The sequence below is a fragment of the Trichomonas vaginalis genome, chromosome III, assembly GCF_026262505.1.
Source record: "Trichomonas vaginalis G3 chromosome III, whole genome shotgun sequence".
In the NCBI taxonomy this organism is placed as follows: domain Eukaryota; phylum Parabasalia; order Trichomonadida; family Trichomonadidae; genus Trichomonas; species Trichomonas vaginalis.
The window spans coordinates 3,926,670-3,943,807 of record NC_067205.1 but is presented as its reverse complement, the minus strand read 5'-3'; the positions used below and the strand labels follow the sequence as shown (position 1 = coordinate 3,943,807).

The following is a 17,138-nucleotide window of genomic DNA, read 5'->3' as shown; positions in this document are numbered from 1 at the left end:
TAAAACAAAATAATGATAGAAATGTGTACAAACGTGTTAGATAATGGTTTATGTTTTTGCGAATATAGTTAAATTTGATATATATGTTAGAATGGGAATTATAATAAAATTATTAAGGATAATAGATAAAATCGTGAATAAATATATAAATTGAAAGATATTTATATGTGGTAGATTGTATATAGGAAGGTAGATTGTATAATGTTGTCAGAACTCCCGAGCTCTCGACTTTGTGGAGCTGCTCCAAATGATTGCGGGAGAAGTAGCCAGTTCTGAGAAAGGCTGCTTCTCCCGCAATCTTTGGTCAAGGGCCCGGGTGCTGGTGTTTCCAGAACTCCCGAGCTCTCGACTTTGTGGAGCTGCTCCAAATGATTGGGAGAAGTAGCCAGTTCTGAGAAAGGCTGCTTCTCCCGCAATCTTTGGTCAAGGGCCCGGGTGCTGGTGTTTCCAGAACTCCCGAGCTCTCGACTTTGTGGAGCTGCTCCAAATGATTGCGGGAGAAGTAGCCAGTTCTGAGAAAGGCTGCTTCTCCCGCAATCTTTGGTCAAGGGCCCGGGTGCTGGTGTTTCCAGAACTCCCGAGCTCTCGACTTTGTGGAGCTGCTCCAAATTTTTCAAGACTATGCATCTCGTTACCACACTTCTATTTGCTTATTATATATATAGACACACATGCACATATCTACATCCTCATTTTCAATATTACATCTATCTATTTCCATATTTATTCCTTGAATTTCTTCATTTATTATAAAATTCATTATACATTCATTTCAAACCCATAAAACAACTATAGATTCACGATTTCATTTCCCTTAATTTTCAAATTCTCTGTTAAATTTTAGAAATTTAATATCAATTTTATATTTTTCCTTATATAATTTCCTATTTCAAAATTTTCTTTGGAAATTTTGTCCTAAAATTTTCTTTATTTTCTATTTTATTCAAAATCCAATCATTTTATTTAAATTTCATTCAAATTATATTTTTAGTACGTTAAAAACTTACGTTAAAATTAATTCGCTCGGCGAATGCCGAGCACACATACTCTGTTGTAAACAGAAATTCATCAAAAGTGACACCTCAGAAAAGCTAAAATATTGAATTTTTGGAACTTTTGATAGAGCACGTTTTTAAATATTAATTAAAGTAAATGTATATTTTGTAAAGATTTTTTTAATAAAAAAATAAAATTTTGAAGAAGAACACAAAATCTTCTGAAAAATAATATCACATAAACTCATATTATTTTCTAATATATAACTATTTTATATAAAAATCAAATTCAATGATCTTAAAAGCGAAGGATAAACCTCAAAATTTACGAATATAATGAGTGGGAATATAATGCTTATCTATCATAAAACCATATGAAATATCAATTTTTGCTTTACGCCTAATTTTTGACGACAATTAGCAAAAAATGTTAAATGTTAACACTCAGTCCATTTGAATATGAAAAATAAAATTGACTTTGATTAAATGTTTTTATTTATCATGCAATTCTTCTTGCGACCAAAGATTTGAATAAAAGTTCAAAAAATAAGATAGCTTAAAAAATAATATACGGTAGTGTTTACTAATAGATGAATAGTATATAAATTCTATTAAAATGGATTTGATCCAAAAAAATATAAAACCAAAAATAATTGTTATAATTTAAATGAAGAAGTAATTTAAAACGATTTTATTTATGATCAAATATACTGTTATAGTGTTTGCACCCTTTTAGATAACCATTAATTTCTCTTTACTTTCTTTTCAAAAAATCATACAAATGCCCAATTTCGGAGGAATTGTAAAATATTCGTAAAAAATTGAATTTAATAAAATTAATTACTTTATTGAAGTCTACTTCATCAATGTAAAAACAAAAGTTATTTGTATGATAATGTTATTTTGATAAAAACAAAGATTCTCACATGAAATAAAATCTGCAATACAAGTGATGATGCAAAAACCACTTCCTTTATGACCAAATCTACTCATAGCTCCATCTGGTTCTGTAAATTGTTGGCTTCCATTAAGCATTATTGTATTTTCAAATCTCCAATCATATGAAATGCTTTCACAACCTTTGAAACCAGAAATATATGAGCTTCCTCCGCCCCCTGAGCTATCCTCATCCCAGTGGTATCCAGATCCACCTCCATACCATCCAGCGCCCCCTGCACCAGCCATATCTGTTGATGTTCCAGGTGAACAATTTGCTCCAATACCAAACTCTCCATTGAATTGTCCTTTTCCTCCTGAAGTTTGATTTGCGCCTTCTCCGATAATGGAATCTGATTCATCAAAACGTGTTCCATTATGTCCAACTAATCCACCTGCATATCCCATTTTATCATAATATTCAGCACCTCCTGGAGCACCGCTGACAATTACTCTTGATCTCAAAATTGAGATATTCAATCGAATGTCTGTAGATCCATCGCTGCCAATACCTCTTTTGCCATTATTATATATCCCAATAATAGTACTATTGCCTCCCCCGTTATTACCACCATAGCCATATAATTCATTTGAATGTTGAGCAACACCTCCAACAAAAATATAAAATTCTTCTGTTTTGAATGTATATCGATCTCCTCTCACATATGCACTGCCACCAATTCGTCCTGCGCCCCAAAGTTCATATCGATATAAACCTTTTTCAATTCTTACTTTATAAGGTGGACAATATATTTGAGATTCACATTGATATGGGAAATAATACTTTTTTCCATATCTATGTGTTATTGAAACATCATAATTCAATAAGGAAAACTTATTTTAATCCTCATTAATTTTTTTACTTGTATCTTACAAAGATATTTTAATTGATATTATGTAGGATCTGCAATTTTATACCAAAAATGATCCAAGGAAGAAAATTCGAAAAGCTTGGGATTCATATTTCCCGACAAATTTACCTAAAGAAAAATGTAAGTTTCAAAGTACTAAGCTTGATGCAAGAGAATATAATTATCATGTTTCATCATGTAACTTTGACTCGGTAAATACACAAGGTTCTGTTCATTTTCGAAACAAACAACACTGCTATCAAATTTCTTATTGAAACTACACTTTTTAATAACTGCAGCAACACAGCAAATGGTGGGTGTATTTCATATAGCCAAGAAGGCGAATTTATTCAAGATCGAATTTGCAGTTATTCTTCCAGAATTGATAGTGAATATGACTACGGTGTTTATTGCTTCATTCATGTAACACATTTATCCGAATTTAAAAATTTTATTCATGATAGTTTTATTAGCAAGAGTGGATATAAAGATTATTTTACCAATGGATTCGGAAACATTTTTTTGCAAAATGGTAAAATTCAAATTAAATCAATTAACATATCATATGCACGTATAATGCGTGATGATTTTTACATAATTTCATCTGATTCAGCTAAATCTAATACTTCATTTTCTACCTTTTTTAACGCAACAAGCGGTCATAGAAAAAGATTCTATAAAAACAAAGTTCAATTTTTTGAACAATTATTTGATTATCGACTTCTTTTAAACTAGCTAAAATAACATATTCATGATCTGTATTTTTTTCATATAATTATTTATTTAATATTGAAATGCAATATATTCAGACTCTAAAGATTAAAGAGATACCGTAGGATCATTAAAAGAATATAACATCGCACAAAGCAGAGGTAAAGGATGAACATATACAGGGGGAGGCATCAACCTTGATAATGATAAATTCTGTAAAGGAGATTAACACAACCTCAGAACTTCAGGAGGTGGTTCATGATGTTTTGGTAGTGGAACATCTGATGATTATGTTTCAGATAGTAGAAGTTGTTACATTTAGTGGACATGAAGTTTGTGTTTCTGTCATCAAAGAATCAAAAATAGATAATATATCTTTCAAAGCCCAAAGAGATATCTCAGTCCACTTTTCAGGATAGAAATTCGAAAGAACAGTTATCCTTGATTGCCTATTGTTTTAGAGAAAACTTCAATTCGATAAAGTTTATCAAGAAATTTAACAATGTTGAAAATAAATATTAAAGAATGAAAAATTAAGATTAAATTCATTCATGCTAGTTAAAGTGTGTTTGGTAGATGTTGTTTTGTATTTGCTTTTAAAACTTCTACTTTATTATTAGAATTTGTTTGAGTTTCTTTCGCAGATAAGATTATTCTTATGATTAGAATTGTATTCTAATTGGGTGTGAAGTGTAAAATATGAATGAATTCTTAGATTCTTGTAAATTTTGAAAATAAAAAAATGCCAACATAAATTTTTATAAAAAAATACCAAAAAAGTGACATAAAATGTTTTGATTGTCAACTTCAAGGGATTATATATCCCTTGATAAAGATAATGTCTTCGCAATTTTAATTATACGATCTTTACACTTAAATAATATATTATGTTCATATTAAATGAAAACTATTCTTTGTGTACTAAACGAAATTTTAGAAGTAATTCATTCAAATATTTTTATAAATTATATGAAAATGAGACACTTATTGATACTATTCTTGGATTCCGGTCCAAGTATTGATACTTGGACACATTTTTATGAAAATTCAGTTATCACTGAAACTCACACTAAAAATACAAAATTAAATCCAACAACAACAGGAAATTATTATGTTACAACATGTTTTTTCAATGGATTTGAAGAAGTTGTTGTCAATATAGACATCAATGATCAAACAAAACTTCTTATTTCTATTTCTGGATTCAATGGCACAAAAGCAACTCACACAGTTTCTTCTAATTGGGGAAGTTGTGTTATCTATCGAACATGTGCCACAAGATCTATACTAAACACTGAATATTATGAAGGAGTATTTTTATGTTCATATATGTCATCATCAAATACAAACAACAAAAACATTTTTGAAGATTCAACAGTCTTTGATTGTGGAGAAATAGATAAAGGAGATTCAATTAATTATTTATATTACGGAAATCTTAGTTATTCACGAAATAACATAACAAATAACAAATGTAATAATGATGTTTCACTTCAAATTTGTTCAAATCAGAAATACAACATCAGTCAATCATCTTTCATTGATAACAAAGCAAACTATGGATGCTTTCATATTTATTATAGTGGTCCACATCAATTTTATTTATGTAATATCATTAGAAACAATGCTAGTAAATGGTTTTCTTTATGGACAGCAACAGTTACATTTGAATCTTGTTCAATCAAAAATAATAATTGTACACAAACATTTTATTTTTATTCTTCACCAAGTTCAGCTACAATCATTAATAGTGATTATGATGGTCAAACATCAAGTGTAACAATAACAAATTCAACAAACAATTTATACAACACATTATCACATCTTTCTACAGGACTTTGTGAAGCAGAAAATAAAATTCAAAATAATTTTGAAGAAGAAAATGAGATAAAAAAATTCAACCAAATGAAAAATTTTTGCATCTCCCAATATTTAATCAACTACCAGTGTCAACATCTTCTTAGCATTTCTCATATTCCATCATATTCAATTTTATCGTTGATTAACTAAATAAACTATTTTACAAATTTTTAATAATAAATTAATATTTTCAGTTTCTGTTTTCAATCGATCAGTTGAATATACAAATTCAGAGGCCCAACATGGTGGATTAGTTCCACCACCATATAAACATCATACACCACTTTCAGAAGGAAAACTTGACTATGATGTTCCTTTATCAAAGTTTCTTTATGGATCAGTCTCAGTTTATAACCGCAAAGATTATTTTTGCCTGTAGATCCGATAAATAGAAATATATCAACATTTCTTGAAATTGTAATAGTTGTTACTGCATATACATCATATCCATCAGAGTACTAATAGATTTGTCATTGAGAATCATATGCTTCAAATATATATTTTCCATGATATAAATTTTGTTTGATATATGTGGAATAATAAGTGCTATTACGTGGATAAAAAGAATTTGCATGATATTGTGGGTATATAGGAGAATAATTTTGATAAACTTTGTTTGAATCTTGAATGGAACATTTACCATATCGAAAATTATTTGCTCCAGTCATGAATTACTCAGTACAATTTGAAAAGTTTTATAATGTATTAATAAGATCTAAAACAATTTCATAATGGCGTGATTTAAGATTAATATTTTCAATTAGGATTTATTAGAATGACAATAGTAAATTTTGATAAAACAAATGTATTTACAAAGGGATATTAACTAGAAAAAGATGCATATTGAATGGTAAATCATTTTTTAATTTGTCATGAACGAATATGACAATTTTAATATATGATAAAGTCATATCTTCTTAATTCAAGTGTAAAAGATGCAAAACTTAACGTTAAACATGAAAATAATAGTTACATTTTTGAATATCCATGTGTCAACTATTATGAATGCACAGATTACGTTCTTGAAATGCAGCCTGGAATCTATAAGTTTGAACTTTATGGTGCATCAGGTGGCAGCGGCAGTGGGCATGTTCCATCATATCGATTTACCAATGGAAGCTGTATTTCACAAGACAGAGTTAAGCGTGTGAATGGAAATACTGTCTGCAAACAATTACCCAGTACTGGAGGTGCAGGTGCATATATTTCTGGTTACTCAGTACTTTTTCATCCAATGAAAGCTTTTGCTACAATTGGAGGAATGGGATATTTTGATCAAAGAAATTCTAATTATTATAAATCTTTTAGTTTATCTTGCATGAATCGAGGTGGTTATGGTGGTGGTGGAAGTTCTCCTGGTTACGCATCAGGATCAGGAGTTGGCCAAACCGCTGTCAAATTTGAGAAAAACGACCTTTTTCATCGTGTAATTGTTAGCGGTGGTGGAGGTGGTTTTGACAACGGTGATGGCACATTTCAACAGTCAGATGATGGCTCTGGAGGCGCAGGAGGTCTCGAAGCACAAGGATTTTATATATACGGTATGTATATTGAAAATTTATCCGCAAATTCTACTTTTGGATTCAGTTTTGGGCAAGGCGAATCATCTCGCACAGATGGTTCGAAGAATCCATATGGAATCAAAACACCACATGGATTCACAGACAGAGGAAGTGCAGGTGGTGGGTGGTATGGTGGTTTTTGCAGTCATCACAATAATGGCGGTGCTGGTGGAGGTTCTTCTTTGGTTCTGTCAGACAATGCAATTATTCCGAAAGGAGAATTGACTTTTTATGACGAAAACTATGAAGAAATTGGTAAAGATCGCTATGCATATGATACTTCAGCATCATTCAAGTTTTTCGATGTTCAGCATGAGTCAAGTGTATGGGAAGGACACGGAAAACTAATTATAACATACTATCCTCTAACTAGTCATTGTTTAGATTATATCCATTTTAATTGTAATGCTATTATGTATGCTTGTAGTCTTTCTTAATGATCTTTTTAATAAAACATTCCATGGTTGTTTTTCATATAAAATGATAATTAATAATTGAGGATACTAGCTTTCTATGCAATTTTAAATGCAAAGCAACAATACTCACAATGCTTATCTAAATTTCAATTGAAATTTATAAAAGTGACATAAGAAATTGATTCTCCTGATGAACAGTAACATTTAATTTGATTTTGATTGATTGTCGTTTGAGTATGACAATCAAAATTGACAAAAAATGTCAATGTATTTGATTTGCTTGTTTCAAAGTTATCACTTTGAGTTATTGCTTTGTTGGTAGTTAATCTGTCATAATTAGGGTTCGTAATTGTTACTTCTGGATCTGCGTAATTAAAAAGAAAGACTCTTGTCACATAAACTTGAATGATATTATTACCTTCGATATTTGAATAGTTGACTAATCCATCGTTAACATCATTTGAGCTAAAGGAATAATACGACTCAGCAAAATTTTTACTATAATTCATAGATGATATTGTTCCTTGCCCATCATCAATATAATTTATACTCTGATATCCATTATTTTGGGAGAGTGATCCTTCTATGTTATAATTAAAATTTATTGATGAATAATTGTTCAAATTTACATATGAAAAAATACCTTCTCCTGTTGAAATACAAGATGATGCACAGTATCGATGCTGAACAAAAGAAGAATCTCCTTTCATATAAATAGTACCTCCAATTGTGCCTTTACATCTGGTGAATGTACATTCAGAATGCAGGATTTTCAGATTTTTTGCAATTATAAAGATAGAAGACCATTGATTATAAAAAACACACTTAAATACGAAATGCTTATTACTATATAAATCAATGTTTGGGTTGGTTTGTTTAACAATATTGTTTTTATCAGATGATTCATAAAACAAGCTCCAAACTGTATCAGGAGCATTATCTTTATGATACATGTGTTCTATTATAATCATTGTAAATTAAGAAATTGGTTGAAATGGGTTCTAGACTATACTATAAAAAATATTTTGTCAACCGATCTCGTTCAAAAAGAACTCATAAAATATACAACTCTTCATTTTAATGCCCTGAATAATGTCCTCATGCAAGATAACATAATGGTAGTATTCATTTTTTCCTGCATTGTTAAAATCCTTTACTTCTTATTATTGGTAAAAAAGGGGGTTGGCGTCCTAAGGCGTCCTAGTGTAAATTTCTCAAAATTGTGATATTTACATCACATTTTTGAGAGGTTTATGGGCGTCCTAAGGGAAAATTGAATAGCTAGGGCGTCCCGAATTTTCATTCTAAGATTTAAATATATTATATACTTAAGTATAATACAAGCAATATAAAAATTAAATTTTTATTATGTTAACTTATAAGAAATTTTTTTGAATTATCGTTGATTTATTGTAATCTTTCCAGGCTATATTTTTGAAATCAACTTTACCTGTCATACGCATTAATGTAGTAGATGTCCAGGTGTAGCTATTATATCCCAGCAACATTGGTATTTTATCATTGTAAGATATCAAAATGAAGTGTTTTTTTAGATATAATTTTCGTAAATTTTTCAAAAATAAGATGGTAAAAAAGCCTCGACTTGCTCGAAAAATAACAATTTTTTTACTTGTAAAAATAACCCTTTTACAGCATGGGCAGCTATTCAATCACTATTTTTTTTCTAAAAGTATATTTTTCAAAAAAAATTAAGATCAAATTCGACAATTTCTTGATGAAAGCAAAATATTACACATACTTCTACATGCATGGGATAAAATATGCAATTATTCAATCAATTCGCATGATTTGAAAAAAAAATCTAAATTTGATAAAAATGTAGAAATTTTTTATTTTTAACTTGAGATTCGATTTTTTGATCCAATTTGTGAATTTTTTTTTGATCGGAATTTCAATTAATTTGTTGATCAAAAATGACCTCACAATGTTTGATCATAAGTGAAGTCATCTTCATGGGTATTTAGAAATTCCAAGAGAAATTGCTTATTTCTCGCAGATGTAATATCTGAGAAAATCGAATTTAAATATTCATAGAAACCCAAATCATTCTCCGGTTCGAATAATTCATCTGTTGCTTTTTCTGTTTTTTCTATGAATTTTAATAATTTGATTAATAAATCTTCATCAGGAAGAATTATTGCTGCATTTGTGATAAAATTCCATATTGAGGTAATATGGCAATAATTACATTTATAAAATGTAATTTTATCCAAAATTTTTTGGCAAATTCGCATAATAGCATTAATATTTGAAGCTGAGATTAAACCTGTGATTACTTCTGTAACTTTTGGAAAATCATCGCAATTTAATATCTCTTTATATTGAATTGAGAAATAAAAAAATCAAATGGATTCATTTCTTCAATTTCAAGGAGATTGTAAAAATTGATAGAAGTGTTATTGCAACAAATTGTATTTGCAGCAAAAAATATCATTTGCTCGATTCCATTTTTGGAATAAATTTGCTGGAACAATGTTAAATTAAAACAGTTGCTTAATTTTTCTTCATTGTTTTCATAAAAAAGTAACAAGTTTGCAACTGAAATTTCAAAATTTGATAATTGCCAGTTATTCAGTAAATATATATATTTGCTTTCTTCATCTAAAAATGGCAAATATTGATTTGCAATATTAACTAAAGTTTGGGATAAATTGTTCCAGTTTGATTTTACAATTTGTGAGCACATTATGTAATATGTAAATTTATCCGCTTTGTAGGAATTTAAATTGTTTGTTGTTCTGTTTCAGTTAAATTACTGAATTTTTCAAGATTAATATTGTGATAAAAAATAGAATCCTTGAAACATTCTGATATCTTTTCAATGTTTAAAACGGATGCTAAAAAATGTAAAAGAACTTCATCAGTCACTGTGATTTTTTTGAAAAATTTATCCCAATTCAAGCATCCAATTGATCTTTCTGTCATTGTACTTATGCATTGATAAAGTTGATTTAATGAATCCGAAGAATAATCATTATGCTTGACTAGTTGAGTTAGTTGATACAGACTGTCGTCAGCCATTTTAAAAAATGAATAAAATTGTATAGTAATTATATTTGTGAAATTTGTGACGCTACATTCAATCTAAGACCAATATCTCAAAGAATTCCTCATTTAAGTATTACTTTTCATTTTTGATTCAATTTTCGAACGGTTTTCGTAAATTTTGCATCATTTCATTTTTTAATGGGAAATCATCTATATTTAATCAAAAAAGAGCAAACTTTACAGACGAAAATAAAATATTTATCAGGGAACAATCTGATAAATACCAAAAATCAACATCGAGACATGAAAAAACGAATATAATCAAACAAGTTCTTCAATATTTTAATATTAAATACGCCGAAAATGAATCTAAAGCTGTCAGAAGATATTTTAGTTATATTGCAGTTAAAAATATTCCCGCAGTTACTGGAAAATATCCTGATACAATTGTTCGCAAAGATATGCTTTATTCGCATGATCATACAAATATTATTAATTCAAATAATATTGAACGTTACTACCGTTGCATCGATCATTCTTGTCAAGCACGTTATTTAGTTAAAATTGAGAACAGTTCAGTTTCCGAAGATTTACAAAAGGAACATATACCCGAATGCAGACAATTTAAAAAGTTACAAAATGAAAAAAATGATCTTCATAAATCAATGACTCTGACAGAAATATACAATAAGGCAATGGCAAAATTTTCTGAAGACAACGGCACTTTTCAGCAGATTAAAAAATTTATGACAGAACTTGCTGTTGGTACTGATGAAAACCCATTAATTAAAGATTCATTGGTCAGGGAAGTTTATAATAAGTCCAGAAAATTTTCTGTTGGAGAAAAAATTACAGACAATGAAATTGCTAATTTTTGTTTAATAAATGGCGAGCAGTTTTTCATTGGCCATGATTTTCAATCAAATTGTGAGACGATGTTTTTTGGTTTTGAGAAGGCAATTCAATTTGCAAAAGAAGCCACAGATTTATTTTGCGATGGAACTTTTAAAATTACACCAAAACATTTTCAAAAAGGACAGATGCTAACAATTATGATTTGTGAACCTTCAGCAAATCAATATCTACCACTTTTATTTATATTCATGAAAAACCGCACATTTGAATCTTATAAGAAGGCATTTGAATATATTTTTACTGTCAAGAGTATTCAATTTTCAAAGCTAATTCAAATTCATTGTGATTTTGAAAAGGGAATGATAGAGGCACTTCAACAAATTTTCCCTAAAGTCCGTATAATTGGATGCCTATTTCATTTCAAACAAGCTTTACACAGGAAACTTGTAGCACTTTATACAAAAAATTTCAATACTTTACAAAATTCTTTATTTAAGCTATATTCTATTACTCCATTCATGTCTCATGAAGAATTTGTACTTACAATGCATATAATTAATCAAAATAAAGTTGATTCGATCAAAGATTATATTGATTATTTCAACAGAGTGGGGGACAAACTCGCCCATTGTCACTTTTCATTAACCTTAATCTTGTAATTTTCATTATTTTTAATTAACCTTATTTCTTTCCCAATTCCTGATTTATTTTATTCACTTACTATTAAAAGTCACATTTTAATAAAATATAATAATTTATTTATAGCATTTTTTACTATACTGTAATAAAAAATTAATTATAATAAATTAAATGTTTATTAAATCAAATGTTTTCTTTGCAATAATATTTTTAATGTTGAGTAAACAATGTTGGGATCAAGTGTATCATTTTTCAGACCTTTCTGAACAGCTTCAAGCATACTGATGCATTCGACTTTTTTAAATTGTGTCATTTCTTCGAAATCTCTTGTGACTTTTTTGATAACTTTAACACTTCTCTCTGAATCCAGACCTTTAATTTGCAACTTAATCAGGAATGAAGGAACAACACTGGAATATAACTCGATGACAAGTTCATCGAGTCGAAGATTTGGTTGTACACCACTTGTATGTGCCGGATACCATTGTGTCAAATTTTTTCTGAAATTAACTTTAAAAGTACTAAGTAAGATCATGAGATATAGCAATATATGTTTAAACTAACTTATATTTTGGTTGTACACCACTTGTATGTGCCGGATACCATTGTGTCAAATTTTTTCTGAAATTAACTTTAAAAGTACTAAGTAAGATCATGAGATATAGCAATATATGTTTAAACTAACTTATATTTTGGTTGTACACCACTTGTATGTGCCGGATACCATTGTGTCAAATTTTTTCTGAAATTAACTTTAAAAGTACTAAGTAAGATCATGAGATATAGCAATATATGTTTAAACTAACTTATATTTTGGTTGTACACCACTTGTATGTGCCGGATACCATTGTGTCAAATTTTTTCTGAAATTAACTTTAAAAGTACTAAGTAAGATCATGAGATATAGCAATATATGTTTAAACTAACTTATATTTTGGTTGTACACCACTTGTATGTGCCGGATACCATTGTGTCAAATTTTTTCTGAAATTAACTTTAAAAGTACTAAGTAAGATCATGAGATATAGCAATATATGTTTAAACTAACTTATATTTTGGTTGTACACCACTTGTATGTGCCGGATACCATTGTGTCAAATTTTTTCTGAAATTAACTTTAAAAGTACTAAGTAAGATCATTTATTTTTGCATAATATAATGCCAATATGGTTTCTTTTGATTTTATTTCATTTATAAGCAAATCAGATTTACCCAAAAACTCCACTCCATAAGCGTTCATTTGCTAAATTAAAAAGTGACAATGGGCTAGTCTGTCCCTTTCTCATTTCAACAAAGTTTGGTTGCCGCACTACAATTTAATATCTCAATATAATAATGCAACTGCAATATTCACTAATGATTGCCTCGAGAGTATGCATTCAGAATTTTCTTCGTTAAAACATCCAAACATTTATGAAGATATTAAGAAGATATCTCAAATCCAATTAGATAAATATAACGCCATCAAAAATAACCAGAAGATCGAGCGCCATATAAAAACCGTTATCACTGATAGCTACAAAAATTATATTCTTGACTGCTTTCAAAAAGAACTTGAGAAAACAATTTTTTCTATCAAACAATACAACGTAAGTTAGTATCCCTAAGTCGTGTACTGTGGCACTGCGCGCCTCCGTACACCACTTAGCGGTTTTGATACTTTACGAAACCGGTAACGTATATTTTACAACACAACCGTAACACCAACTTAACCTTAAATATTTACAAAACCATCTGACACATAAACGACTTCACTAACGACTTCACTAACGAACTCACTAACGACTTCACTACCGTCCTCACTAAATAAAAAATAACCTTATTTTTATTTTTTTAAATTTTTTATTTCATTACAAAGACATGTCCGACTACATTTACTATGACTCTTTCCCAGAACGTTTCCGTGAACTATTCAAAACTCAAGTAAAACTGAGAAACATGCATTTTAACAAAGACAGACCCATTGACGATGAAAGAAACCCTGAATATATTACAATCCCTTATGACGCAAAGTTCATTGCATACATTCCTTATGGTCGCAGAGGAACGAAAACTATTTCAACAAAGAACAAAATTATTTCTGGAGCGATGAAGAAAATTGCCTTATCTACATAAATGCATACTTAAATAAAGCTACATATTGTACAAAGAAGGTTGGACTGGATTTGAGTTCTACATATACGACGACGATGGAAACAGACGCTGTGTATACCCATACGATAATATGTACCATTGTTTTCATCAAGCATTAAACGAAATACATAGTCAGTAAGGGTCTCATTCCTGTTGAGTAGATATGTTATATTTTTGTTCTGTCATTTATATAAATAAACTTAAAAATTAATGATATCACCACCCTCACACGTATGAAAACATAGCGCAAAATAAATTTAGGTGAAGTGGTGAGATATCACCTGTTTTCTCACCTGTTTTTTTCACCCACTTGAATTCATTACTTTATAACTCTCTTCCTTGTTTCTTTTAGTTGTTCGTCTGTTCAACTTGACTGTCTTTCTTCTTCGTCCGTAATGATACCATTACTTCACAGTCAATGGGTCAAATGTCTTTCGTAAGGTTTCCATACATTCCAGGGACCATCGGAAGAACTACTGGTGGAGGAAGAGTTCCATCGACTCTATTTAAATGCATTGTTTCACCTTTCATCTGGTCATTAAAGTCTTTTGCGTGTTTTGCAAACTCATCGTCCTTTCCTAAAGCATTTTCTGACTCAGTCGCAACCAAATTGGATGCTTTATTTATGAGTCCTATTTTATTAATCTTAACTTCTTTCAACCCAGCCTCCAATCTTTCCTTTATTTGCATCTAATGTCTTCGAAACTCTTCCTCCACTCATTTTATTTACTGCGTCATAAGCTCCAAGTGCTTTTGCTCCAAATGCTAATGCTTTTGTTCCCATTGCGCTAAAGCTGCCCAAGCTACCATTTACACCATATTAAATCATCTCTCTTCAATATTATCTCATAAAAGTTCTCGTTACTGGAGAAAGTCAATGAAACATAAACATTCTCATGGACTTCGTCCTCGCCGCGTTGCGGCTTCATAAACTTCTTTCTTATATCATCTATTCGCTTCAAAATGTCTGAACAATTGCTAACATCTTCTACAATTATTTCATCATGAATGACCTTCAAGAACAAGCTCATTTAATATGCTATTAAAATCATCTCAATAATGAGTCCATCCTTTCCATCTTTAGGTAGCACAACATCTTTCATTGAAGAAGGTTCGACAAGTCTTATGTTAAACTTACTGACAAAGTTTGTTATACTATAATGCTTCGGTGGCGAATACATGTAGTTTGAAAGACATAATATAGATTCTTCAGCAAATTCACTTATACTGGATTTTATAACAATGTTCTCACGAGACCAAATACCACCAATTGACAATCTTGTAAGCATCCTGCTGAACCTTCAACTGTAAACGTCGATGGTAACATTCCACGAAGGTCATCTATTGACATCTTTGAGTCACTGAATTTAAATATTTTCTTAAAGCAATCGTCATTATCTAACCATGCAATAGCTTTGAAGTTTTCATTCGAATATACATCTGCTTCATTAAATGTAAAACCTGACTTCTTTGCAGAGATGACTTTAAAATCTATTGAGTTTGTTTCAAAATTATATGCTATGCTAACTTCTGAAGGTAATGGATGTCCTTCCGCAGTCAGTTGTTCTCTCACTACCGTTTGAAGCTTTGTGTTAAAAACTTTCATGTCATCTCCTGTGTCTAGGTTCACATACACAGCAACAGGAAAACTATCTTGCTTCTTTGTTCATCATTATACCTCAAAACATTAAAGTTCTTCAATAATATTGTTCTTCCTGCTGGAATACTTCGAACCTGTCTGATTTCAATAGCTTTCTCACCTCCTACATACTCTACCCAGTGCCTTGGATATTCATAAGTATACTGACTTTCTTGAATTTTGGTAGGTTTCATCATAACGTGTTCATAGTATATCTTTATACTCTTGTCAGTTAGACTCGGTGCTATGTTCTGAATATTTCTGACTTGCATTTTTAATGGAGATAAAATGAAGCATTTAATACATGACGTAGATGAAGACATGAATGAAACTACAGACAAACTTAACTCTTCTCTCATTCTTCCTTCAGTAAGGACTATGAGTTCTGTTCAAATGGCGTTTATTTCTATTGTGGAAAGATGGGTTCAGGTAAGACATTTAATTTAATTCGTCATATACTCATAACAGAACGTTTAGGAAATGACTCATATTATGACCAAATCATTATATCAGCAACTTCAGACTCTATGGACTCAACAGCGAAAACATTTATGTCAAAAGTTCAAGCCTCTGTCGTTAAAGTTCCAGACAGTGAACTCATTGAATTCTTCAACGTTACATTCGACGTAAGAGGAATATTATGCCATCGTTGAATTTATACAGTCAGGAATGCAAAAGACTTCTGAGGAGATGGAAAGAATTATTGACAAACACCACTTACGTCAGTACTCAGGAGTTTACGATATGAAACGACTGACAAACTACATTCTATCAAAACTTTCAAAATACCCCTTCAAAAATATCCTTCAAACACTCTGCTCGTTTGCGACGACTTCGCTGGTAAAGGTTTAGTGTCAAAACCAGACTCACCATTAGCTAATATCATTACTAAAGTCAGACATTACCACTTAACTGTAGCAATACTTATGCAAACATGGAGTTTTTAGCTTTAAACATAAAACGTCTCATAACTGACTTCGTTATCTTTCAAGGTTTCTCACGTTATGATATTGAACTCATTTGGAAAACAGTCAGGTATAACATTACCTTTTGAAGAAATTTGGGAAGCATATAAGTCTCTCATCTCTCCCGTTCATACCTTGAGATTCATATCATGACTAATACCATTAAAGTCAAAAATATTCCATGGGAACGAACCAACATTGTTTTAAAGTTTAACCTTCAATTGACTGATGGTAAACAAATTCCATGCATCTCTGTCGCCATTTCTGTTAATATTTTTGCTGTCATTCATATCATCCACTTCTCCATCCGTTAGCTTTTGAGGATATGCGTTAGAATAGCTGTTCTTAATGAAGGCTTTTCACCTTTGAGAGCATAAACTCTATAACTTTCTGCATACTTTATGTTTGAACCTCCTGAGCCATCATTGACATAAATTTTTATAGGCTTCCACCCTTTGTTCATGTTCCTGCTTCTTCCCTTACTCTTTTGTTCAGTAGTTCTACATCTTTTATACAGCTCCTGTCTCAGTGAATTCAACAAATTTTCATTCGTTAGCTTTACATTCA

At 30.4% G+C, this 17,138-nt stretch overlaps 2 protein-coding genes and 1 pseudogene across 3 annotated transcripts, besides 7 other annotated features; all 3 read left to right on the top strand.

The window, feature by feature from the left end:
• Nucleotides 1-995: 995 nt before the first annotated feature.
• Nucleotides 996-1,049: a mobile genetic element.
• Nucleotides 1,050-1,087: a mobile genetic element.
• Nucleotides 1,088-4,462: 3,375 nt separating this feature from the next.
• Nucleotides 4,463-5,503, top strand: TVAGG3_0637390 (uncharacterized protein; the record flags this gene model as incomplete). Its single annotated transcript, XM_001299907.1, has 1 exon — nucleotides 4,463-5,503. The coding sequence occupies one exon, from the start codon at nucleotides 4,463-4,465 to the stop codon at nucleotides 5,501-5,503; it is 1,041 nt and encodes a 346-aa protein (XP_001299908.1).
• A 165-nt stretch (nucleotides 5,504-5,668) lies between these two features.
• On the top strand, nucleotides 5,669-7,352 carry TVAGG3_0637380 (glycine-rich protein family; the record flags this gene model as incomplete). Its single annotated transcript, XM_001299908.2, has 1 exon — nucleotides 6,252-7,352. One exon carries the CDS (start codon nucleotides 6,252-6,254, stop codon nucleotides 7,350-7,352), a length of 1,101 nt encoding a protein of 366 aa, XP_001299909.1.
• Nucleotides 7,353-8,508: 1,156 nt separating this feature from the next.
• Nucleotides 8,509-8,623: a mobile genetic element.
• Nucleotides 8,624-11,801: 3,178 nt separating this feature from the next.
• Nucleotides 11,802-11,838: a mobile genetic element.
• Nucleotides 11,839-13,080: 1,242 nt separating this feature from the next.
• Nucleotides 13,081-13,118: a mobile genetic element.
• Nucleotides 13,119-13,429: a mobile genetic element.
• Nucleotides 13,427-17,138: part of a mobile genetic element that runs on past the window's edge.
• TVAGG3_0637330 lies at nucleotides 13,695-14,128 on the top strand (annotated as a pseudogene). Its single transcript has one exon. A coding segment is annotated over exon 1 (434 nt).